The sequence below is a fragment of the Miscanthus floridulus genome, chromosome 2 (genome assembly GCF_019320115.1).
Source record: "Miscanthus floridulus cultivar M001 chromosome 2, ASM1932011v1, whole genome shotgun sequence".
Lineage (NCBI taxonomy): Eukaryota > Viridiplantae > Streptophyta > Magnoliopsida > Poales > Poaceae > Miscanthus > Miscanthus floridulus.
The window spans coordinates 13,067,955-13,095,221 of NC_089581.1; the positions used below are offsets into that span (position 1 = coordinate 13,067,955).

A 27,267-nucleotide genomic window follows, 5' to 3' on the forward strand; every position below is an offset into this window, starting at 1 on the left:
CAAGTGCTCTCTACGGGTTGATTCTTTGACACTCTATCACAGTGAATCACCCACAACTGCTCACAACTTGAGTTGGGTCATCCACAAGCTCTCCGGATGATCACTAAGCTCCCAATCACCACCAAGCCATCCAGGTGATGGTGATCACCAAGAGTAACAAGCATGAACTCTCACTTGACCACGATAAGCCTAATGAGATGGGTGGATGCACACTTTGCTACTCTTGATCTCACTAATGAGGGCTCTATTTGGGATTCTCAAATCTCAATCACCTCACTAGGACCTTACCCTTCTTGGCACTCTCAAACGTGTTTCTTAGCTGTTGGAATGAGCAAAAGTACCCCACACATGAGTGGAGGCTCTATTTATAACATGGGCTAAAAAATGAACCATTATGTGCCTCTACTGGGTGACCAGACGCTCTGATCAGTATATCCCCAAACTCCAGTGTTTACAGTGTGACCAGACGCTGGCCAGCGTCCGGTTAGCATTGATCGGATGCGTCTGGTCATGCTTTTCCCTCTCTGGAACCTTACTGGAGTCGATCGGACGCTGCCTCTCAGTGTCTGGTCATTTGACCTCTTAGCGTTCGGTCAAACCAGACGCAATCACCTTGGTCAAATGAACTAACCGGACCCTGAGCCAGTGTCCAATCAAACCGAAGCCAGCATCCGATCAGTATTTGACCCTCCATTCACTTCCAACTCTCGATCATATGTGAATGAAGTTTGCTCCATTAGATCTAAGGGCTGTTTTGGAGCTACCTAGTGCTAGTTTTAACAAGTGTGCACCACACGTAACTCACTAGACTCATCTAGGTCAAGCTACCCATCCATACCCCCCTTAATAGTACGGCCAAAGGAGAAACAAAGTCCTAAACTACTCTAAGTGTCTCTCCAACTCCAATCGACACTTAGAACTAGTCCATCCTTAACCTTGTCATCCATCTTTTGAAAACTGAAACGATTTCCATCGTAGGGGCATGACCACCTCGATTGCCTAATCGATCTCCATTACCATGACCTAACTTAATTACCTCTGTAAAACACATGTTAGTCATACTAATCTTGTATTATCATTAATCACCGAAATCCAACTAGGGGCCTCGATGCTTTCAATCGCTAATGTGAATAAGACCATTGAGCAGAGTGTAAGGCAGGTGGGAATCACTGTTAAGTGTCAGATCCTGCAATAGCTTATGAGTGGTAGGATCAGAAGCATATCTCTCAGCCACATCTGTCAACCATGTTGGTGATGAAGAAGAGATGGCGTTGAGGTGATCTGGAGGCAAAGGGTGCTAGGAGAGAGCATCCGCTGCCAAATTGGAAGTTCCTGGCTTATAAACAACCTTGAATGACAACCCCACAAGCTTGGTGTAAAGCTTCATCTGCCATGGAGTCTGCAATCACTGCTCAGTAATATGCATCAGGCTTCGTTGGTCAGTGAAGATAGTGAACTCTCCATGTTGTAAGTAGGACCTCCAATGGTCTACTACCACCAGAATAGCTAAATATTCCTTCTCATAAGTAGATAAGCCATGCGAACGTGGACCAAGCGACTTACTAACAAAGGCCAAGGGGTGACCATCTTGAAGGAGAACTGCACCGATGCCGCCATCACTTGCATCAGTCTGCAGTTGGAAAGGCTTAGAAAAATCTGGCAGGGCCAGAACTAGAGCTTCAGTGAGTGCCTGCTTCAAAGTGTCAAAGGCGACAACATGATTGACAGTCCAAATAAAGAGCACACCCTTCTTAAGCAGATCTGTCAAAGGCCTGGCAATCATAGCATAGTGCTTAACAAACTTGCGATAATACCCGGTGAGTCAGAGGAAGCTGCAGAGCTGCTTGACATCAGATGCTTGCGGCTAGGCTTGCACAGCAGCAACCTTGGATGGATCTGTGGAAACTCCTTGTGCATTGACCACATGACCCAAGTAGTTGATACGTTGCTAAGCAAAGCGACATTTGGATAATTTAACTAGCCACTGATCCTTGGAGAGCAAATAAAAAACTTGAGCTAGGTGCTGAACATGGTCTTCATAAGAGGCGCTGTACACAAGGATGTCATCGAAGAACACCAAGGCACACTTGCAAAGGAGGGGATGTAAAGTATTGTTCATGGCTCCTTGAAATGAACTTGGGGCACCAGTTAAGCCGAAGGACATGACAGTATACTCGAACTGGCCCCAATGGATTTGAAAAGCAGTCTTATGTTCTTCCCCAGGCACAAGGCAGATCTGGTTGAAACCGGTCCTTAGATCCAAACAAGAGAACCAGCGAGCTCCGGATAGTTCATCCAAAAGTTCATCGATGATCGGAATGGGAAACTTGCTCTTCATAGTGAGTGCGTTGAGTTGGCGGTAATCGATGCAAAAACGCCAGCTGTTGTCCTTCTTCCTTGACCAAGAGAACTGGCGAAGAGAAGGTGCTGGTACTAGGACGAATGAAGCCAGACTGTAGCATCTCTATCACCTGAGCCTCAATCTCTGTCTTCAAGGCCGGCGAGTAGCGATAAGGGTGGGCAGAAACAGGCTGAGTTCCTGGAATGAGGGGAATGGAGTGGTCACAAGCCCACCGTGGGGGTAGCTCGGTTGGCAACTTCAACAAATGCTGATACTGAGACAACAACGCTTGAATCTCTGGCAGATCACTATGCACTGATGGAGTGAAAGCAGGTTCTTCAGCGGTCAACTGATATAGCTGAACGATAGAACAATCAAGCTGCTCCAAAAGAGTGCCATGTAACACCATAGTGTGTGGACCATAAGGAATCTGGACCTAGCGTTGAAGCCAATGAACCTTCATGGGAGAGAATGCCTGTAGCCAATCCATCCCTAGAATCATGTCATATGTGCTAATGGGAATGAGTTTGAGAGTAGAATGGAAGACATATCCTTGAATAGACCACTTTGCATACGGAATTTGAGCTGAACAAGGGACTGATCCGCCATCGGCAATCTACACAGAAGTAGGAACTGATAGCTGCTGGACCCCGGTGAAGGAAGCTGCCAAGTGGGTATCCAAAAAGGAGTTGGTGCTCCCAGAATCTAACAAGATGTTGATACTCTTGCCTTGGAGCATGCCTTGAAATTGCAGAGTGCGAGGGTGGAATGACAGAGAAACCACAGCAGTAGACAGGAGCATGAAGGACTGATCTGCCGTAACAGGAGTATTGGGCTCTGAACTATCTATCTCGGTGAAGAGATCTTCGCAAAGATTCCAGACCTCCTGTAAGGCATGCAATTGGAGAGCTGGAGAACATTTGTGGCCCTGGTGCCATTTCTCACCACAGCGCATACAGAGGCCACGGACTTTCCTGTAAGAACGAAGGGACTGCAACTTATGATCCACTAAAACTCTACGGAAGTCTAGACGACGATCTTCAAGATGTTGCTTCGGTTCTAATGGCATGGGAGGAGTAGGAAGAGCCAGTCATTGGGGAGGCGTAGGAAGCGGCAACAACCCATGAGGTGCCACCGGCTTTAGGAAGGCGGGAGCATCAGTACGCCGGAACTCCCATCAACGCGACAGCTCGACAGCCTCCTCCTACAAAAGGGCAAGCGAGCAAGCAGCATCGAGATCGGCGGGTCGCTGAACAAGAACAACAGAACGGATATCGTCGCGGAGACCATCGATGAAACAGGTGGTGTAGGAAAGAGTATCTAGGTTAGGAGTGTAAGTTGAGAGTTGTTCAATAAGATCAACAAATTGATCGACATACTCTTGAACCGAGGCGGTTTGCTTAATGTGGAACAGTTGGCGGATGAGAAGTTCATGTTGATCGCGGCAGAAACGCTCGCGGACCAAGGCACAGAAGTCTTGCCAACCAATGTGTTCGAGGCGGTGAGCAATGGATTGAATCCAGCGCTTGGCGGCGCCGGTGAATTGCATCGTAGCCACGCGAACCCACATGGATGGATCAACGAAATACATATCAAAATAGGAATGGGCCTGAGTGATCCATAGTTGGGGGGTAGTGCCATCGAATTGGGGAAAATGGATTTTGGGTAACTAGACGAGGTGGGAGGATTGGGGGTGGAGTGGGGACGGATCTGGTGGTTGGGGAGGAAGGTGGGCATCCACGACGTTGAAGGTAGGGCTGGGATTGGGAGGGGGACGGGGATATGGAGCTGAATGAGGAGGGGGATCTAGGGAACGACACATACCACTGGCCGGGGTCGGAGCTATGGTTGTGACCAACCCATAGCTCCTCTCTCGTGTAGTCGATTCGACGCGGTGCCCACTGGGCCAGTCGGTCGGAGTCCGGGTGGATGAGCGCGCGGCGACCAACTCTGGCTGCTGCAGGGTGCCCGATGTAAGCAGCTCCTCTGCAGCTCGACCACCCCTCGACCAGAGGTTCTTCACCTCCGAGCGATTATCGTAGATCAGGTCGTCCACCTCCGGGCGCCAACTGATGAGCTCCTCCACGGTGGTCTCGACGGCGGCTACCCTGTTGTCAGCGCTCGTCTGTTGATCTCGTGGATGCGGATCTAGCTCGAGATCCACCATTCGCTGCTCGAGGTCAGAGATTCGCTCGTCGAAGTGGCCCCCCAGTTGTCGGCGACGATGACGGCGGCGGTGTACTGTGCCGAGGCAAACTCCTCTAGCGACTTGATGCGACGGTCCACCGCCTCAGTCCCGCTCCTGGAGCTCCGATGTCGCCTCCTCGAAGCAGCGCTCCCACCGCTCCCATCGACCGCTGGAATCGGCGCGGAGGTCGTCGATCCGCTTGAGTACTTCGTCGAAGAGGGAGCGCACGTTTGGATCCATGACTCCCCTGGCGCGCTGAAGACGGGTGAAGTGGGGGTGTGTCTCCGGCGGATCCAGCCCTTGGAGGCGCCGAATCGATGGCTCTGGTACCAAGTTGTCGGCGTCGCTCGCTGCGGCGGCGCCGGGAAACTGGAAAAGGAAATTCGAGGTCCGCCGGACAGGCTGTCGACCGGTAGGGTGATTTAGGGTTCGTCTTTACAGAGTTGTTGTTGGTTGCCTCTCTTCCTCTCCTCCTTTCACTCTTCTACTGCTCTCGGATAGGCTTAGGCTCACAGATGTTACAAACCCAATCTAGGCCGATCACTCTCTTGTTCATGGGCCTCGTGCAATTTCCCTTCCTGGGCTCAGCGTTCACTGGGTGTGGCGTCGTGACACTATGTCAGTAGTAGCGCTGCGGTTGCCATCATCATCAGTCGCCGTGCGGCGGGCGGCGACCATGCAGAAAGGGCCGGCACCGACGCGTCTGGGCTTCTGAGATTTTTTACCGATCCGCGTACGTGCATGCGCAGGAGTCTCGGCATGTTCAGCTGGTATTAAAGTCGACTAATAAGTCGGCTGAAGCTGATTTGTTGTGAGAGAAAAAGACTGCAGCTGGCTGAGCAGGCCCCATCGGACGAGCAGCGGCCAGCGAGACATCTCTGCCGGCCTGCCGGGCGCCGGCCCTAGCACTCCGCCTCCGTTGGCCTTGTGGACCATGGACCATGGACCAACCGAAACCTGGCCGCGTTACGTAAGCGCGATGGTGGTGTTTAATTACGCAGATAATCTCAACTGGTACGGTCCAATGTCAACCTGAAAACCCGGTTGTAAGCTAACGCCGTGCCGCCATCAGCTGTGAATAAACTATAGAGCGGATAGAGGGCCGTATTGCTGGAGATATCGTCTGTGTGGCCCTTGATTTTCTCTGTGGCCATGTTCACGACGGCTTGCAGCTGCTTGCTTGCTGTGCTTCTCCATGTTCAGTCATCATCAGTTCTTCACCACCTATACAAAATCGGCTCCACTGCTCCAGCCTTCAGCCTTCAGCCTCCAGCCTCTGGCTACGAAAGCGCACACACACAATATGCATATGGTAAACTATGTCCGGATTGACATAATAAGACGCATGCACTGCTAAGGTAGTGTTTAGTTTCCTAAAATTTTATAAAATTTTTCTAGATTTCCCGTCACATCGAATCTTTAGACGTATGCATGCAGTATTAAATATAAATAAAAAATAAAACTAATTACACAGTTTAGACGAAATTCACGAGACGAATCTTTTAAGCCTAATTAAACTATGATTGGATACTAATTGCCCAAATAACAACGAAAGTGCTATAGTACCATTTTCCAAAAAAAAATTCGCCAACTAAACACTATCTAAGTCTGAGTGAAAAAAAACTGTTTCCCAGAAGATAAGACTATAATATAATAATATAATTAAGAAGGAGCTGTGTTGGTCCCTACCTCTACCTGCCCATCCACGAATCTCTTTGAGATCGGGGGAAACGTTTTCATTTGCACGGCGTCAACGTTGGCGACCGTGGCTGCTCGATCTTCATAGTATTATACTACTCAACTCGATGTTGATGCATCAGTGGGTCATCATCTTGAGGCTTCTAAACGCAAGTGCTCTCTGTCAACAGGTTAGACAGACACGTGGGCCCTGCATAGTGCCCGGCAAAGTTTTAGGCCTCCGATGTCCGGTGTGATGTTCAGGATCATGCATGCCTGCTGTTGTGATTGGATCCTATAATAGTGGGCCCCTTGGATTACGTCAGCTACCTTTCCATTTATTTTTTTGCAACTTTTATGAACCCCTTGACATGTAAGAAAATATTTATGGAGGAATTATCTCTAGTTCTTTTAGTTTGTCCTTTGAATATTGCTTCAAGGAATGAGTATTTTGGGAGGTTTTGTAGGAAACGTGGTTATCTCAATTTTTTGAAATATAATATGATGATAGACAGTTCCTGTGCTTTTATTCCCTTATTTTCATTACCTTTTTTTTATTCGAAACAGCCAGAATACCTCCATAAACTTTTTTTTTGAATTTCCCTATATGCAGCAGCTGATGTGTCGAAATTGACAGCCTGAGCAGTAATTTATGGGTACTACTACAAGACATGCATGAGTGGTCTGACTTTATTAAACCCAATCATGGCGTGATGACTCGGTCGATGCACAAGATAGCAACATTATTGGATGGACAAAGCCGCCAATGTGACCATATCATTCATTATCCTTAAAAAACGGAAACATTATTGACTACTAAGATAAACAAAGGCAGACAAATCGAACTAATTTAGGTCAATGCCCATGGATAGCGATCTCTCCCCTTTTTTTCTTCTCCATGTGGAACTTCCATGGTATTAGTTTAAAGCCTGGCATGACCATAGGGCACACATAGCTTTCTTTTCTAGAAGAATGTGTTTAGACTGGTTCCTCTTGATACTCCTACCACACAAGCTCAAAACTCAATTATAGATGATGTTCAGTCTACCCATCAGAATTCAAGCCTGAGACTTATCTGCAGGGAAGCTTGACAGTTGATGAAAATATATTTTTTTGAACTTAAACAACTGTTGAAAAATTGAAAGTATTTGGAGGAACAATCTGGTTTTCCACCTCTTTCTCTCCACTGAGCAGCAAAGCGTTGGGGGGAAAAGGCGGAAGAGTCAAAAGACAAATCATCATGATGCTGTTTTCTTTCCTCTTGAAGCCCCTTTGCCACAGCTAAGAAAAGGCTTTTGGCCAAAGGCCAAACCGCCAAAGCATGTACACACCTAGCCGTAGCTTTTGAAGCCTTTTTTTTGTACACAGCCAGGACCAGATCCAATTGGAGATAAGACTGTACTAGTATCCATACATGCATACTGGTACAGCTAGCTACAATTGCAGACCTTTGCTAAAATAGCTGCAGGAATATTGGCACTTCTATGATTTACCTATCCACTATGGTACATGGTAGCTTGGCCCTTTCTTCTATGCTTCGGTGCTTCCAATTGGAGTAGCAGCTCAGGCGGCTAGCTTGCCTTTAGGCAAAGCTTCCCTGTTCCTGTCCTCCTTTACCCAATTACCCTTTGATACAAAATAATTAAAAGCTGACATTTCTTTCAGCAAGCACATATGACATTGACACCTAAAGCTTGGGTTGTCATTATAATGATATAATCTTTTATATTTTATTAAGTATACCAACGGAGGAAGCGATATGCCTGCAATCGTACCTGTCGTTGTAGGGATTACCATCGTAGCGGAGTACCAACCGTACCATGAAATGTCCGCCATGCCAAACAGATTGACCTGCCAAGGATCCCACCAAACACCCAATCAAATGTAGGTCCCAGCCTCCGAGGACTATCCAAACCACAACCTGGGCCAGGGCTCCAAAAAGGCTTGGTGTCATTGCCGTTAAACGCCATGTTCCATACATTTTCAATCAATGAATAATATTTTTCTCTCGCAACAAATCAAGCCAACAGTACTTTCAGCCATGACTTATCAGTCAAGCGAACAGGGCAAAAATCTATAATAATTTTGGGGCGTCTTTACGATCCTAAGTCAATAGAGTTTACATTTCTATGATTTTAATATTTTATTATGATCTTACCTAAAGTCCTTCAATTTAATTCAGAATATACAGTTTTGGCATACTTGGTTGGTGTGCCTCATGCTTGGGCAGCCAGGTCAGAGCACTAAAGCAGCATAGCGAACTTGCAGTGTGATGACATGCTGGTGGAGGAGAGGGGGCAGGTGGATCTCCAAACTCCAGAATCTGATGCCTGACGCAACATGCCAGCCCAATTGTTGTGCTTGAAGCCGAACCATGTAAACATGAAGACGGGAGGCTCACGTGTTTGGGCCAATTTAGCACAAAAGGACTGGTCCAGAGAAAGTAGGCCGAACGGCTCACAGTAAGATACCGGCTGGGCCATGTGGAAGCAGGACTCGTTGATTTGAGTTGCCAGATTTCCAGATGGCGTGAAATCAAAGTATTTTGTTGAATATTTTTATAGCTGGGAAGCCTGCGATTGTGAAGCAAGCTACGTGTGTTTATATTTCAGTTTGGGAGAGTTCGAGCATGATGTTTGTATAGGGACTATATGAAATGGGGATTTGTTATGAACCTAAGTAGCTGGATGGAAATTGGGCAGGGAAAAGCAAGAACAGAGGAAGAACAGATAGAGAACACGGCTGATTTCCGTGAGATTCAGACCGCTTCACGGCTGTTACAGAATGTCTGTTCTTCGTTGCTAACTACCTGAACGGATGTTGCATATAACAGCGCAATTGCGCAAACAGCCGCTAGTCTGGGCTCAAACTCGACAGCTACTCCAGGCCCCAGTTACAAGGCCATAGCCCATCGCAAAGATACAGTTACAATGCCGTAGTCCATCACACAGATACAGCCCATATCCTAACAGGATTTCAGAAGAAAACGGGTATATATGGTGTCTCACTGTACAAAATTCTGACATTGGGTTGATTCCGGAAATCTGCAGATGCAAAGAACATCTTTGGGCTAAACTCCTATAAAGACGTGAACATTTGCGGGAGCTGTTCAAGTTTCATGATATCATACTCCGTCAACATGCGAACTCAAGAAGAGAAATTGTTCGTCTGGTCAATTCATATGATTCTTTTACCAGGGGTTATCCCTTTTATTTGTTGGGTGCTAAGTACAATTTATACTAAGCACATCTTAATTGGTGCTAAGAGCATTTAGTTTTGTCAAAAAAAAAGTTATTTTTAGCACAAAGTTGCAAACGTTATCGCTTTAGTTAGCACATCTTCAGCATGTTCGTGTGGGTAAGTATTGACACTAATATTCGAACAGGCTGCTTAATTTTGGCCATGTACGGTGTGGGTAAGTATTGACACCAATATTTTTATCTACATAATTACATATTCTAGCAATCGGTCTTGTGATATTTCTCTCTTCACAGCTCCTTAGCGCCAATGGATCTCAGGATCTAAACTTCCTCTAAACCGACGGCTCACAAGCGCCAACCAAAGCCGCCGGAAAGAAGTCCAATACCGGGTGCACGCATGCAGACAAGCAGCTGGAACTAGAATTGAAGTATCTGAAGATATTTCTTTACTCTTTGGCAAGACCAGCTCGCCGATTGGGACTCTTCAGAGTTCACATTAAGCATTCTAGTCCCCACAAATTTACATGTTTTTCCTATTCTTTGCTGACAGACCCAACCCAACTGTTGTAAGACTCTGACTCTGAATGCAAGCTACAAAAACAAGGTTGTTTGCGAAAATATTCCATAATGAAGGACCAACCTGCAAAAGGTAGGCAAAGGTTATGAATCATCATGTAGTCCGATCCTTATCCGTTCTACCCTGACACTTGCCGAGTGCCCGACCCCGCCGCTTTATATAGCTCTCCCGAAGCTAATCCGCTCGCGATCCCGCTACGCGAAAAAATCCACCGATCTCGCTGAAAAAAAAAAAGAGAATCGAAAGCAAATGCTGTCTTGCACCACACTCCGGCCGCTGGTTCCGGCGGTGGCGTCGCCGTCGCCAGCGCACATCACCGCCTGCTCCTCGCTCGCGGCGGGGCGGCGTGCGCCGGCGGCGGTGGTGGTGCGCGCGGTGCGGAACTACGACTCCATCCCGAAGCGGGAGCCCTTCAGCTCCAGCCGCAGCATCCTCGACGAGTTCCTCCGGCAGGACAAGCCCCTCGTCCAGCGCACCAAGGACCAGATCACAGGTACGCCGCCGCTCGGCGGCCGGCCGCACTGCCCTCGCCTCGTTGCTCCCTGATCTATTTTTTCTGAATATTTTTTTTATGCGTGTCATATGCGGCGTCCTGCCACGGTTTTTCTAGTTTAGATTTGTTCATAGCTCTGTTGTCGTCCTGATAAATCTGGAGTACTTTTGGATGGTAGTACATGTTATTTTGGCATAGGGATTAAGTAGATTCGTGAGCTACCTTCTGTTGTAGACTTGTAGTTCAAACATTTTTTTCATGTTTTTTTTTCTTAAAAAAGTCGAAGGGCCATATTATAACTAGCATGTATTAATACTGAACCACAAATCGATTGCTGGTTAGAATGTTCTGGTGAACAAGCACAAGGAGAAAATGTTTTAGTCAGAGTGCTGTCCATTATTCAAAAGCACAAAGCATTTGGAGCGGTATATCTATTTAACGGCATTGGATATTTGGATCTCTGAATTGTTTTTGGGATATGCTTTTTACATACGCATGGTCTCGTTGTAAGATGACATCTGTGTTGTCAAGGTCGGTAAGTAAGCTATCCGCAATGAAAAAAAAGGTCTGTAACTACAAACTAGGCATACTCTTGACCTTGAGCCATCACTATTTGCCGCACTTCAATTGTAAAGCAGAATTGTTTTCATGAGAGGCATAATCTGAATCATGATATCGAACTGTGAAATTTGAGATACTGCAGACTATAGACAGACCACAGATGTAGTACTAGTGGAGAAAGTTAGACAGAATTTTACTGAACTCGTGAACATTTTCAGTTAGCCTTTTTTTTCTGACTCGTGTGGATATCAGGTAGGAATAGGATCTCAGTCTAGTAAGTTTGTGCCTTCGATCGCTGGACATATAAGTTGTTTGCAATCGCAACTACTTAACAATGCTGCATCTTGTTTGTGAACAGATTATTGCACGACCACTGAAGGTGATGAATGTTGCAGCTGTTGGGATGCTTACTTTGAACTGAATAAACTTGAGGTACGTGCTAATTATCCATCAGTCAACAGATATTTGAAATCATCACGTGTGTCACCTGGACTCATCCAACTCTTCACAGCAAGAGCTGCCCAAAGAGGAAATCTCAAGGATGGTGAAGGACTCAGAGGGTGACGTGAGGTACCTGATTCAGAGCATCCATCACCGCTCAGATTTGCGGAAGAAGGTGGCAGAGAAAGCTCATAATTCAGTACCATCAAGCTCCCAGAAGCAAACTGCAAAGCCAAGGCCATTCCCTGTGCCTGATGGGATACCGAAAACGCAGGAAGAGCTCGCCGAAGAAGAGGAGGCGTTGATGCCGGAGTCTCCATATACAAGGTTGCTGAGAAGGATGGGTAGATACCCTGATTGGTACACACCACGCCCTGATCATGAAACTGACTGAATCAAGTCATCCACCATCCAAGTGTCCCTTTTTGGAAGTTTTGCAGCATGATAATCTGAAGCTGTTTTTATGGCCTGTGGTAAGATTAGCGTTGCACCTATGCAGATTAGGCTGTACTTTTCTACTTACTAATGAAAACCGGTGTGTGGTTTTATTATGCTGTAAATAGCTGGAACGTTCGGAATATCGTTTATTGGAGGTTCTGTATACTGATGCATCTCTGTATATGTACCATCGAATAAAATCACTGGTTTTTGTTAGAGTTTCTGGTTATTATTATAGTTTTTTCTTGGAAAAAAGATGGACATAACACGGGAAGAATCAGTTTTTGGGCTTGTGTCTGATGTTCTGGTGGCAATTCTGCTTACATCTGTTAACTACGTGTTTTTTTTTCATTAGTTCGATTTGTTGCAAAATGGGTCGTTCGGGGGGGGGGGGGGGGGGGGGGGGGGGGGGGGGGGGGGGGGGGTGGGGAGGCATGATTGCATGAAAACAGTCGTCAATGATGAAACTATTACCGGCAGGAAACGGGGGAAGCTCTAATGTTAAAATCTACGTGTTCGTCTTCCTGCTCGGCGATAGGCGAGCTGGCCGATTGCCTCATCCGTGCTAAGGGCTCCCCTGTTCCCTGTACGTCGCCGGAGGCCACGCCATGCCGTGGCCCGTGGGCAACACCACCACCGCGCTGCAGCAAGCAAATACCCCTACCCTTCCCGAAAGTGCGAAACCCCTCACAGCCACAAGAAACTCTCGCGCGGCCCTGGAAGGGCAGTTCCGTTATCTTTTACTCTTAAACAATGCTTCGTTTTCATACTATATTTTTGACCTTTTACAAACAATCAACAAATCATCAATATTTTGGACACCACTCTAGCAACATTATCCATATACTACTACCAGTATCACATGCCTGATGATCATCATGGTGGTTATCACTAATGGCTATTAGCTAGACTAGCACTACAATACGACTAGATGACGATGACGATGACTACCATTAATGCCTAGTTGCACTAGCACTATAATACTACTAGATACGACAACGATGATGACTACTACTAATGCCTATTAGTTGCATTAGGACTACCACTAATGGTGATGGCGAAGATGATGATCACAGCCTCGACGATTATGATGGTGATGACGATTTTGCTGTTGCTCCCGGTGATTATGATTATGGCCATGGTACCGATGATGATGGTGATGTTGATGATGATGACCGCTACCCTAACCTCAATCCCACTCCGAAAACTTCACTAATATTACCACCAACGCTATTAGTATATTACCATTACTACCTATTATTGCTACCATATTGCTATCCAATATATTTTCATGATTCTTTTACTCTTTTTAAACAATACTCCGCTTTCCTACTATTTTTGACTTTTTACAAGCAATCAACAAATCATCAATGATTTGGACACTACTCTAGCAACACTACCCGTAATACTACCTATACTACTACTAGTATCACATGTATGGTGATCATAGTGATGACTACCACTAATTCCTATTAGTTGCAGCTTAAAAAAATTCCTATTAGTTGCACTAGCACTATAATACGACGACAATGACGATGATGATGATGATGACTACCATTAATGTCTATTAGTTGCACTAGCACTGCCATTAATAGTGATTATGATTATGGCCATGATGCCAATGATGATGGTCCATGCTATCCTAAGCTTAATCCCACTCCCATGACTTCACTAATATTACTACCAGTGCTATTAGTATATTACCACTACTGCCTATTATTGCTACCACATTGCTAGCCAATATATTTTGAAGTTTGAACTAAAAGCATCTAGGCCCCTAGTTGGGTTTCGGTGATTAATGGCAATATGTGATTACTGTGACTAACGTGTGTTTTGTAGAGGCAATTAAGTTAGGTCACGGTAATGGAGATCGATTGGGCTATCATGATGGTCATGCCTCTACGATGGAAATCGTTTCGGTTTTCAAAGGATGGACGACAAGGTTAAGGATATACTAGTTCTAAGTGTCGATTGGAGTTGCAGTGACACTTAGAGTAGTTTAGGACTTTGTTTTCCTTTGGCCGTACTATTAAGGGGGGGGTACGGACGGGTAGCTTGACCTAGGTGAGTCTAGTGGGTTAGGTGTGGTGCACACTTGCTAAAACTAGCGCTAGGTAGCTCCAAAATAGTCCTTAGATCCAATGGAGCAAACTTCATTCACATATGATTGAAAGTTGGAAGTGAATGGAGGGTCAAATACTGACCGTACGCTGGCTTCGGTGACCGGATGCTGGCTCAGAGTCCGGTTAGTTCATTTGATCAAGGTAAAGTCGTCTGGAAGTGATCGGACGCTGAGAAGTGAAGTGACCGGACGCTGAGGTCCAGCGTCCGATCCACATCAGTAAGGTTCCAGTAAGGGGAAAATTGCGACCGGACGCGTGTAAGTGCTGACCGGACGCTGGCCAGCGTCCGGTCACACTATAAACACTGGAGTTCGGGGTAAACTGATCGGCGCGTCCGGTCAACATGACCGGAGCGTCCGGTCACCCCACCGAGGCACATAACGGTTTGTTTTTTAGCCCATGTTATAAATACTCCCTCCACTCGTGTGTAGGGGTACTTTTGCTCATTCCAACAGTTGAGAAACACCTTAGAGAGTGCCAAGAAGAGCAAGGTCCTAGTAAGGTGATTGAGATTTGAGAATCCAAATAGAGCCCTCATTAGTGAAGCAAGAGTAGCAAAGTGTGCATCCACCCTTCTCATTAGGCTTGTCGTGGTCAAATGAGAGTTTGTGCTTGTTACTCTTGGTGATCGCCATCACCTAGACGGCTTGGTGGTGATTGGGAGTTTGGTGATCATCCGGCGGAGCTTGTGGGTGACCCAACTCAAGTTGTGAGCGGTTGTGGGTGATTCACCGCGACGGAGTGTCAAAGAATCAACCCATAGAGAACACTTGATCCTTGCGCAGATTAAGGGAGAGCTACACCCTTGCGCGGGTGCTCCAACGAGGACTAGTAGGGAGTGGCGACTCTCCGATACCTCGACAAAACATCGCCGCGTTCCTTCTCCTCTCTTTACTTTAAGCATTTACTTTGAGCAATTTATTACTTGTCATTTACATTCCTAGAATTGCCATGCTAGAGTAGGATTAGAACTTAGGGCGCTAAACTTTTGTGCGTTAGTTCAATAGAAACAATTTATAGGCACAAGGGGTTAATTGGGCTAACTATAGGATTTAATTATTGCAAAGAAATTTATAATTAGCCCAATTCACCCCCCTCTTGGGCATCTTGATCCTTTCAATTGGTATCGGAGCCTCGTGCTCACGTATTTAGGCTTAACCGCCTAGAGCAAGATGTCTCACGGGGATAGACCTCCTCCTATCTTTAAGGGAGATTATTTTTCTTATTGGAAAATTTGCATGGAGGCGTATCTAGATGTTGGTATTCTTAGAGCCGCCTCACAAGGCTTTCCAAAACCTTGGGATGCTACTCACCTACAAGGCGATGAGGTGAATTACGAGAAGTGGAATGTAAAGGCTCGAAACACCATCTTTAGAGGCCTTTGTAAAGATGTGTTCAATCGGGTGAGGAACCACAAAGACATCCATGCACTATGGTCGGACGTTTGTGTGCTCCATGAGGGAACTAAGAGTAAGCGTGAGGAACGCTATCATCTTGTCATGAAAAAGGTCATCTCTTTTGAAATGCTTCCTAAAGAATGTGCTAATGAGATATATTCACGTTTGAATGTTCTTGTAGAGGAAGTCAATGGGCTTGAACTCACTCAAATACAACCATCCGATGTTGTAAGAAAGATCTTGAGTGTCCTCCCCATTGATAAATATGAGCATATTGTGACCGTGCTTCATCAAGGTGATCTTTCCACCGCTACACCGACACAAATCTTGGGAAAGATCAATGCTCATGAGATGTACATGCACATCACGCCCCAAGATGGCTCATCCTCTACCAAGAAGAAAGATAAGGACTTAGCATTCAAAGATAGCCAAGAGAAGGATAAAGCAAGACTTAAGTATGAAAGCTCAAGTGATGATGAAGTTGATGATGAAAGTCTTGCTCTTATGGTGAAAAAGACTGCCAAGATGCTAAAGAAGCTCAACAAGAGTGGCATCAAGTTTGATGGCAAGAAGAAGAAGTTCTTCACTAGCTCTAGAAGGAAGTCAATCTCTAAAATGGATTACTTCAATTGTGGAGAACTTGGTCATCTAGCACACCAATGCACTAAGTCCAAGAAAGACAAGTTCAAGAACAAATACAAGGGCAAGAAAGATGACTCAAGTAATGAAGAAGAAGAAGAGAAGAAGAAGAAGAAGCCATACAAGAAGAGAGATGGCAAGAAGAAGGACTTCCACAAAAAGAAGAAGAGTGGAAAGGCATACATTGTCGGTGATTGGCTCACAGATATTAATTCATCTAGTACCTCATCTGATGATGATAGTGACAACGAGAAGATGGCCGTAATTGTTATCGACTCTTCATCATCTTCACCACCACCACCGCCATCATCCTCTACACACATATGCCTTATGGCCAAGGGTGACCGCAAGGTATCTAATAATGATGATGGTAGTGATGATGAGCATGCTAGTGATGATGATAGCGATAGCGATAATGATGAATATGAATCACCTTCTTATGATGATCTTGCTAGATTGCTAAAACAATACACTAAGATCATTATAAAAACTAGAGCTAAAAATGAAAAGCTAGAAGCTAAAAATGATTCTCTTTTAACCAAATGTGATATAGCGGAAAAGACTAGTGTTGAGCTTAAAGAAGCAAATGATACTATATCATTCAAACTCAAGGAGCTCAAATCTTCTAAGAAAGAGCTTAAAGAAAAATATGATAAACTTGAGAGGACACATAATGAGCTCATCACTAGCCACAGCAAGCTAAGAGAAGAATATACTACTCTTAAGATTAATCATGATAATCTTGTCATTGCTCAAGAATTTTTATCCGATGAGCCACATAATGCTACTAACAATGTTGTTAAGATTGATATAGCTACATCATGTGATGATTTGATCATTGAGAGCATTGAGCAAAGTTCTAGTAGCAAGGGCAAGCAAGTGGTTGAGGCTGATGAGTATGATGAGTTTGTCAAGCTCTAGAATGACAATGAAAAGCTCAAAAAAGATCTTGAAGAACTCAAAACCACCAAGTCTATTGTGCTAGAAACTATTGTTCATGATGATGGTTTGATCCTTGAGAATGAGAAGCTCAAAGATGAGAACAAGAAGCTCAAGGAATAGAAAAACAATGATGCTCTCAAGGAAGAAAACAAGAAGCTCAAGTTGGAGAAAGAGCATCTTAAGATTAGATTGAGCAAGTTCACTAGAGGCAAGCATCTCCAAAGTGAGCTACTAATGAACACCGTCATAAAGATGGATAGAAGTGGCATTGGGTACTTGGCAAACCAAGAAAAGAAGGCTCAAGCTCAACAACAACATAAGTCCAAGCCAAATCCAAAGAGATGTTTTGAGTATGGACAAGAAGGTCACTTTGCTCATGAGTGCCAAACTCCACCACCACAACCCTTGTCCAAGCATGCTAGACCTTTTGCCTTCAATGCTCACTACATGCTTAGAAAGGATTCTAGTGGAAAGATGAAAGTGATGTTCTTAGGACCTCCCAATAAAAATAGGCCTAAAAAAATTTGGGTTGCAAAGTCACTTGTTGAGAAGGTGAAGGGCCCTCAATAAGTTTGGGTTCCTAAAGCTTGATCTCTTGTGTGTAGGTGAACTACAAGACTGGTGAAAGTCATTGGGTTATTGATAGTGGTTGCACACAACATATGACCGGTGATCCTCGTATGTTCACCTCACTAGATGAAGAAGTAGATGGACAAGAAATAATCACATTTGGAGATAACTCAAAGGGCAAGGTCAAAGGATTGGGCAAAGTGGCTATATCAAATAATCATTCCATCTTCAATGTGCTATATGTTGCTTCATTAAGTTTCAACTTGCTATCCGTTGGACAATTGTATGATCTTGGCTTCCAATGCTTGTTTACCAAGAAAGAGGTTGTTGTATCCAAGAAGGATGATGATCAAGTGATATTCAAAGGATTTAGATACAACCTATATCTAGTGGACTTCACCTCCGAAGATGCAAACTTGAAGACATGCCTATTCACCAAAACAACACTTGGGTGGCTATAGCATAGAAGACTTGCTCATGTTGGGATGAGCTCACTCAAGAAGCTAATGAAGAATGATTTGGTAAGAGGGTTGAAGGATGTGAAGTTTGAGAAGGACAAGCTTTGTAATGCAAGTCAAGCTGGCAAGCAAGTTGCAAATACCCATCCAACAAAAGCTTTCATGTCAACTGCAAGAGTGCTAGAACTTCTTCATATGGACTTATTTGGGCCAACAACATACAAGAGTTTGGGAGGAAATCTTTATTATCTTGTGATTGTTGATGACTATTCAAGGTATACATGGGTATTCTTCCTTCATGACAAATCCGAAGTTGTATCTTGTTTCAAGAAGTTTGCTAAGAGAGCATAAAATGAATTTGAAGTGAAGCTTAAGAAGATAAGAAGTGACAATGGGAAGGAATTTGACAACACAAATATAAAAAGCCTATTATAATAAAGTTGGGATCAAGCATGAGTCTCCACAACATATACTCCTCAACAAAATGGTATAGTTGAGAGGAAGAACCGGACATTGATCACTCTTGCAAGAACAATGCTTGATGAGTACAACACCCTCGAAGCTCTATGGGTGGAAGCTATCAACACCGCATACTATGTATCAAACCACACATTCCTTCAAAAGTTCCTTGGTAAGATACCTTATGAGTTGCTCAATGGGAAGAAGTCGGATGTCTCCTTCTTTAGGTTGTTTGGTTGCAAATGCTACATCTACAAGAAGCGGCAACACCTAGGGAAGTTTCAAAGACGTTGTGATATTGGTTTTTTTGTTGGTTACTCATCAAAGTCTAAAGCATATAGAGTATTTAATCATGCCACTGGCTTGGTTGAAGAAACATATGATGTGGAATTTGATGAATCTAACGGCTCCCAAGGAGCACATGAGAATCTTGATGATGTAGGTGATGAACCATTAAGGGAGGCTATGAAGAACATTCTGATTGGAGACATCAAGCCTAAAGATGATGAAGATAATGTACAAGTGATTGATCCACCTTCTTCATCAAGTATGCCACAAGATGGTGATAAAGATGGGAGAGTAGAAAATGAAGACACTCATATCTCTCATGATCAAATGGTGGTACAAGCACAAGATGTTGATGCTCCACAACCTCCTCCTCAAGTGGTCAATAGAAGAAATACACCTCTACTACAAGATCATCCATAAGATCTCATCATAGGGAGTCCATCAAAGAGTGTAATGACTCGCTCATAAAAAACTTGCTTTATTTATTGCTCATCACTCTTTTGTCTCTTGCTTTGAGCCTACTAAGGTAGAAGAAGTTCTTCAAAATCCAGATTGGATAAATGCAATGCATGAAGAGTTGAACAACTTCACCCGCAATGAAGTTTGGACTCTTGAAGAGCGGCCAAAAGGTGCAAGAGTCATTGGAACAAAGTGGGTGTTCCGAAACAAGCAAGATGATCAAGGCGTTGTTGTGAGGAACAAGGTAAGACTAGTTGCAAAGGGGTTCTCTCAAGTTGAAGGATTGGATTTTGGAGACCTTTGCACCGGTTGTAAGATTAGAAACCATCCGTATCCTCCTTGCATATGCATCACATCATGAAATGAAACTTTATCAAATGGATGTGAAAAGTGCATTTTTAAATGGCTTTATTAATGAACTAGTCTATGTTGATCAACCTTCCAGGTTTGAAGACCCTAGATATCCTAATCATGTGTATAGGTTGTCCAAGGCATTATATGGGCTTAAGCAAGTCCCAAGAGCTTGGTATGAGCGCCTTCGGGACTTTCTCATTGAGAAGGGTTTCACCACTGGGAAGGTCGACACTACACTATTCACCAAGAAGCTTGATGGGCATATCTTTATTTGTCAAGTGTATGTTGATGATATCATCTTTGGATCATCAAATGAAGAATCTTGCAAAGAGTTTGGTGAATTGATGTCGAAGGAGTTCGAGATGTCAATGATTGGAGAGCTTACATTCTTTCTTGGTTTTCAAGTCAAGCAAAAGAAAGAAGGGATTTTTATCTCTCAAGAGAAATATACAAATGATCTTCTTAAGAGATTCAAGATGGATGAATGTAAGCCAATCAAGACACCAATGCCAACTAATGGACATCTCGACCTAGATGAGGGAGGTAACATGGTTGATCAAACTCTCTACCGCTCTATGATTGGTAGCTTGTTATATTTGACCGCATCTAGGCCTGACATCATGTTTAGTGTGTGTATGTGTGCTAGATTTCAAGCTAATCCTAAGGAAACTCATTTGATTGCCGTTAAAAGAATCCTTAGGTATCTTAAGCACACACCAAGCATTGGACTTTGATATCCCAAAGGAGCTATATTTGAGTTAGTTGGCTATTCCGATTCGGATTATGCCGGTTGCAAAGTTAATAGAAAAAACCCATCCGGAGGGTGCCATTTGCTTGGTAGATCACTTGTGTCTTGGTCCTCCAAGAAGCAAAATAGTGTGGCTTTGTCCACCGCCGAAGCAGAATACATTGCCACGGGTGCTTGTGCACAAATACTTTATATGAAACAAACTTTGCTAGACTATGGTGTAGTTCTAGAAAAAGTACCTCTTTTATGCGATAATAAAAGTGCAGTAAAACTTGCAAATAATCCAGTTCAACACTCTTGCACCAAGCACATAGATATCCGCCATCACTTTCTTAGAGATCATGTTGCTAAAAATAATATATCACTAGAAGATGTAAGGACCGAGGATCAATTGGTGGATATCTTCACTAAACCGCTAGATGAGGCAATATTTTGTAGATTGCGAAATGAGCTCGATGTGCTTGATTTTAGTAACTTCACTAAAAAATGAGCTTGTGATGTCCCTTGCATTGCATTGTAATATACAACATGTTTAATGTTTTGTAATGCATATAGGGCTTGTCTAACATGGTTAAGATAACCACCGAAAAGCATGTGAAGAAGCTTAACCTTGGATCAAACTTGACAAGCAAATAGATTTACTTACAAGTATTGCATTGCATATGCATGAATGTTGTTTTGTCATTTGTCTTCAAATTACCCTCTTGTTGCCTATTTTCTTAAAAAGAATTATAGCCTAAGGCAAAATATTTTTGAAAAAATTGAGGGTTTGAGAGAGGTCACTCACATCAGTCCCAATTGGTGTTTATTTGGATTTTATTCAAGTTGGGACATGATTGGGAACATGCAGCACAAAGGACTTTAAAGATTTGCTAGAAAAAGAGTGACCGGACGCTGCACCGGACTCTGGAGTCCAGCGTCCGGTTAGTTCACAAGAGGTGAACTCGCTGTGAAGGAGTGACCGAACTCTACGCTTCAGCGTCCGGTCAGTTGGAGGTTCAGCGTCCAGTCGAGCCTAAAGGTGTTCAAGGCAAGGTGACCGGACTCTGGCTGCGTCCGATCGGTGTACACCGAACGCATCCGGTCATGATTCTAGGAGATTTGGACCTCTCTGGAATCGACCGGACACTAGGTGGAAGCGTCCGATCATTGCCACCAGAGCGTCCGGTCAATAGGAAGCGTGCGTAATCAGGACTCTCACTCTGTTTCCTTTTCCATCCCATGGGGGACCCTTTATAATCATAGCACTGCCTCGACCAACTCCGCATCCACGCCATCATCACCGTGATCCAGCCCTAGCCGCCATCGCTGTCGCATCCACGCCGTGCTCCTCTGCGCCGCTCCCGCATAGCTACGCCATCAGCGCCACCGTGCCCCACGACACCATCCCTATGTGCCTACGCATCTCCTCGCACTGCCGTGCTGATTGCCCCGTGCCACAGTGTCACCGTAGTGCCCTGCTCGCGCCACAACCGCAGCGCCGCCACCGCTTGCCCTAGCACCGACGTCGTTCCGTGCTCCAGTGCTGCCACCGTGCCCTAGGGTTTGCCTCTGCTCCACAATCCACACTACTCACTGCCCATGCCGCAAAGCTTCCAGTGCCGTTGTACGTCGCCTAACCCTAACCCTAGCCTCGCAATTCGATGGTTCCCCACACATCATTTCTCTTCTTCTCGGGTCGCCGGTTCATTAGGTAGCAAGCCTTCGATTCAATTTCGTACCCAATTGCTTGCTCTATTAGGGTTTCGCATCTCTAGATTTAGTTTTATTATTTATAAACCTGATCTATTCCATCGTGCAGCGAGTCGGTGCCGTTGAGGTCTCAGTGGTAGTTGTCAGTCAACTCGAGGCCAAGCTCACGAGTATGGATCGAGACCAAGCCTCGAAAGTGACAGTTGGTAGTTATTTCTTGTCCACAACAGTTGTTCCTTTCAAATCCAATCGATGGTTCACGTCAAGAATGTTGGAGGCGGTCTAGGTGATGAGGATCTGAGGCGTCCACCTCGCTTGCCTATAGATCCAAAAGGCAAGGTAACAAAGAAGATTGCAACAAAGAAGCGCAAGTACCCAGATGTAGAGATAGCTAGAGCAACCATAGTTGTAGAGGCTGCAAAGCGTGCCGAGAGAGGAGATGCTCGCAGTGGAGTCCAGATTGTTGATCAGCTTTCACCAGAAGCAAGGGCTACACTTGAGCGGGTTGAGCACCTTCATGGTGGTCTAGCTAGGACTCTCATGATTGGACGTTGGCGTGTTGCCATCAATGAGGATCAGCCTCAGGAGGAGTCACAACAGCAGGCACCATTAGCAGAGCAGGCTTAGGAGGGACAGCAGGCCGAGGAGATAGAGTAGGCACCTCAGCCACAGCTTCGCTGCTCTGGTCGTACCCGTGCTCCAGTCACGCCAAGGGTAGATACACAGCAGAGGGGTTCTCATCCACCGCCCAGACCACAGGGTTCGCCTCTAGTGACACACTTGGACTTGAGGGCTGCTATGGCCAAGCAGGTGCAACAGCTTAGGTTTGTGGAGTTTGAGCAGTGGTTTCCACCGAGGAGGGATGATAGAGCATTAGAGGACTTTTACACACCACTCCAGGAGGATTTCTATAATGCATATCTTAACAGTGGAGCTGTATTTAGACCTCAGAGGGTGTGCAACATTGAGTCTATAGTTGCAGCAGCTAGAAAGCACATTCACCCCTACCTTACATATTTGCCAGGGCTAACAGACTTGATTGGATGGACAAGATTATATGTTCCATCTTAGGTCTGTCAGTTCTATGCTACACTATGGATTGACCCACAGCACAGATATATTCACTTTACATTCAGAGGCAGATATTACAAGCTGATGAGTACTAGGGTTAGGGAGATACTCAGGCTTCAGGAGTAGCCCGTCAGGTTACATGATGTTTGCTATGGATAGACAATGCCTCCTAGACGCCCTCATGGCGGTATGGTGCCTCCCACAGATTTGGTTCACCACTGCTTCAAGGAGCCTTTTAGCGAGGGGTCGAGCAGGACTCCCAGTGATCTCACTCCTACACCTAGAGTGCTGGATGCTATTATGAGGAGGACCTTGATTCTGAGGATGGGGTATCGCGAGGGCTTGACTCGCTTACAGCTATGGCTTCTCAACTCTCTGATACAGCAGATAGTCTTTGACATTTGAGATCTCCTTCTTTCAGAGATGGAGGATACTAGTGCTGAGGGGTTCAGAGGTCATCGATAGTTGCCCTATGCCCATTGGATCACATTTCTTATTCATAAGGTAGTTACAGTGAGGCCACCTGAGATGCTAGCTGAGTACAGTGGTGCTACTACAGAGTTCCCTACATACAACCTGACTTAGATGATTCGCCATAGTACACCACAAGCACCTAGTTAGCTGCGCCATTGTCCAGATGTACTAGAGACTGTAGCCCAGTAGGATGCTATTATCAGGGGTATTGTAGCTACTGAGGAGGAGCAGCTTGCTCAGCAGGAGGGGATGGTCGAGAGCGGCCCTAGTGACAGCTCAGATGATGACTACTAGAACATTCCTCATATGCCTGCACATCGACATGATCATGAGGCTAGTAGCTCCAGTTTAGCTCTACTTGCACTGCAGACAGACCCCACTCTACTTGCTATACTTGAGCGAATGAGGTAGGATTAGGCACGCCAAGCTTAGGAGACCGCTACCACTTTTGCACAATTTTAGACTCGGTAGGACGAGTTCCAGCACCAGCAGTAGGCCATCCAACAGCAGTAGTAGACCATATAGTAGCAGCAGCAGGCCATGGATCAATAATACCTTCTCATGCAACAGCAGCTTCTCGGATTCATGCAGCATGTAGTGATAGTGATTGAGGCTCCACCGCCACAGCTTTTGCCCCAGCTTGGTTAGTCTACCACCACTTTGATGACTCCAGCATTACAGCCTAGTGGGCTTTAGAGTTAGGGATAGCCACCAGCATAGTTTGCTTCACCTACAGAGTAGGTGTCTTAGTATTTTGCTTCACTAGTGATAGCTCCGTAGTTCACACCTCTTCAGATGGGCTTCACACCGGCTGAGACACCCTCGCTGCTAGCGCCAGAGACTATAGTGTCTAGAAGCCTTAGTGCATCCTTCAGTAAGTTGACAGGGCAGCCTACTCCTCCATACTTGCATGTCCTATGTCCTTCTATCATTGCACCTATTACTGGGACTATAGAGATGCTCCCTTCCTCAGTGGCATCATCAGAGCTAGCTGCTTCAGTCATACCGGCACAGCCTATAGTAGCTCTAGTTCCTGATCCAACCCAGACTACTTTAGCATCACTTCTAGCTACAGAGGGTCAGACTGTTCAGAGCTCAGGGTCAGATGATGATGACGCCTAGTTTTAGCTTGCTCCTTGCACCTCAGCGCCTGGCTCATCCGCTGCCACCCCGCCGACCGACCCTTAGGTTTTGGTGTTTGACGCCAAAGGGGGAGAGGCTTCGAGTATGATAGTCTTAGGGGGAGTGACTATTTAGGGGGAGCTTAGCTTACTTAGTAGCTTATTATTTAGTACATTTGGAGTTTTATGTGTGATACACTTTTATGCATTTGTCGTGTGTTTACTTCTATGCATTAAACTATATCTACTATATCTATGTGATAGTGATATCTATGTGATCATGATATGTGACATGTGTGCTCTCTACTTTGAATCATTTACATGTCATATCACTTGTGCTATGCTCTTTTGCTTTGCTTCCACGTTTTGCTCCAATGCAAATGAGCTTTATTACTTGTACTCATGCTTATTTCATATCTTTTGAGTACATCATGTTGGCTTGGGTCATATAAGCTTGCTTAACACTTTTGTTCTTATTGCCAAAAGCTTATATGAACCAAGCATGTTAAAAACCTCAGCTCTTTCACATACTCGAGGTGGTATTGTCATCAATCACCAAAAAGGGGGAGATTGAAAGCATCTAGGCCCCTAGTTGGGTTTCGGTGTTTAATGACAATACGTGATTACTATGACTAACGTGTGTTTTGCAGAGGCAATTAAGTTAGGTCATGGTAATGGAGATCGATTGGGCTATCATGATGGTCATGCCCCAACAATGGAAATCATTTCGGTTTTTAAAGGATGGATGACAAGGTTAAGGATGGACTAGTTCTAAGTGTCAATTGGAGTTGGAGTGACACTTAGAGTAGTTTAGGACTTTGTTTTTCCTTTGGCCATACTATTATGGGGGTACAGATGGGTAGCTTGACCTAGGTGAGTCTAGTGGGTTAGGTGTGGTGCACACTTGCTAAAACTAGTGCTAGGTAGCTCCAAAATAGTCCTTAGATCCAATGGAGCAAACTTCATTCACATATGATCGAAAGTTGGAAGTGAATAGAGAGTCAAATACTGATCGAACGCTAGCTCTGGTGTGACCAGACACTAGCTCAGAGTCTGGTTAGTTCATTTGATCAAGGTAAAGTCATCTGGAAGTGACCGGACGCTGAGAAGTGAAGTGACCGGACGCTGAGGTCTAGCGTCTGGTCAACATCAGTAAGGTTCCAGTAAGGGAAAATTGTGACCAGACCTGTCTGATCAGTGCTGACTAGATGCTGGCCAGCGTCCGGTCACACTGTAAACACTAGAGTTCAGGGTAAACTGACCGGCGTGTCCGGTCAACATGATCGGAGCGTCCGATCACCTCGTAGAGGCACATAACGGTTTGTTTTTTAGCCCATGTTATAAATACTCCCTCCACTCATGTGTGGCGGTACTTTTGCTCATTCCAACAGCTGAGAAACACCTTAGAGAGTGCCAAGAAGAGCAGGGTCTTAGTGAGGTGATTGAGATTTGAGAATCCCAAAGAGAGCCCTCATTAGTGAAGCAAGAGTAGCAAAGTGTGCATCCACCCTTCTCATTAGGCTTGTCATGGTCAAGTGAGAGTTCATGCTTGTTACTCTTGGTGATTGCCATCACCTAGACGGATTGGTGGTGATTGGGAGTTTAGTGATCATCCAGCGAAGCTTGTGGGTGACCCAACTCAAGTTGTCAGCGGTTGTGGGTGATTCACCACGATGTAGTGTCAAAGAATCAATACATAGAGAGCACTTGATCCTTGCACGGATCAAGGGGGAGCTACACCCTTGCGTGGGTGCTCCAACGAGGACTAGCGGGAAGTGGGGACTCTCCAATACCTCGGCAAAATATCGCCATGTTCCTTCTCCTCTGTTTACTTTAAGCATTTACTTTGAGCAATTCATTACTTGTCATTTACATTCCTAGAATTGCCATGCTAGAGTAGGATTGGAACTTAGGGTGCTAAACTTTTATGCGTTAGTTCAATAGAAACACTTTCTAGGCACAAGAGGTTAATTGGGCTAACCATAGGATTTGATTATTGCAAAGAAATTTGTAATTAGCCCAATTCACCCCCCCTCTTGGGCATCTTGATTCTTTCATGAACTATTTATCCACATGTTAACTGTCATCTTTTACTCTTTTTAAACAATACTCCATTTTCCCACTATATTTTTGACCTTTTACAAGCAATCAATGAATCATCAATGTTTTGGATACCACTCTAGCAACAATACATGTAATAGTACCTATATTACTACCAGTATCACATGCCTGGTGATCATCATGATGACTACCACTAATGCCTATTAGCTAGACTAGCACTACAATACGACTAGATGGTGATGATGATGACTACCAATAATGCCTATTAGTCGCACTAGCACTACAATACGACAACGATGATGACTACCACTAATGCCTATTAGTTGCACTAGGGCTCCACTAATGGTGGTGGTGAAGATGGTGATCATAGCCTCAACGATTATGATGGTGATGACGATTTTGTTGTTGCTCCTAGTGATTATGATTATGGCCATGGTGCCGATGATGATGGTGATGTTGATGATGATGACCGCTACCCTAACCTCAATTCCACTT

The 27,267-nt window shown here is 45.0% G+C and overlaps 1 protein-coding gene across 1 annotated transcript; it reads left to right on the forward strand.

Annotated features, from left to right (window-relative positions):
* The first annotated feature begins 10,128 nt into the window (after window positions 1-10,128).
* Window positions 10,129-12,134, forward strand: LOC136537966 (CCG-binding protein 1-like). The gene is made up of 3 exons (XM_066529944.1): window positions 10,129-10,476; window positions 11,396-11,469; window positions 11,549-12,134. The coding sequence occupies exons 1-3, from the start codon at window positions 10,233-10,235 to the stop codon at window positions 11,870-11,872; spliced, it is 642 nt and encodes a 213-aa protein (XP_066386041.1). The 5' UTR covers window positions 10,129-10,232; the 3' UTR covers window positions 11,873-12,134.
* Window positions 12,135-27,267: the final 15,133 nt, after the last annotated feature.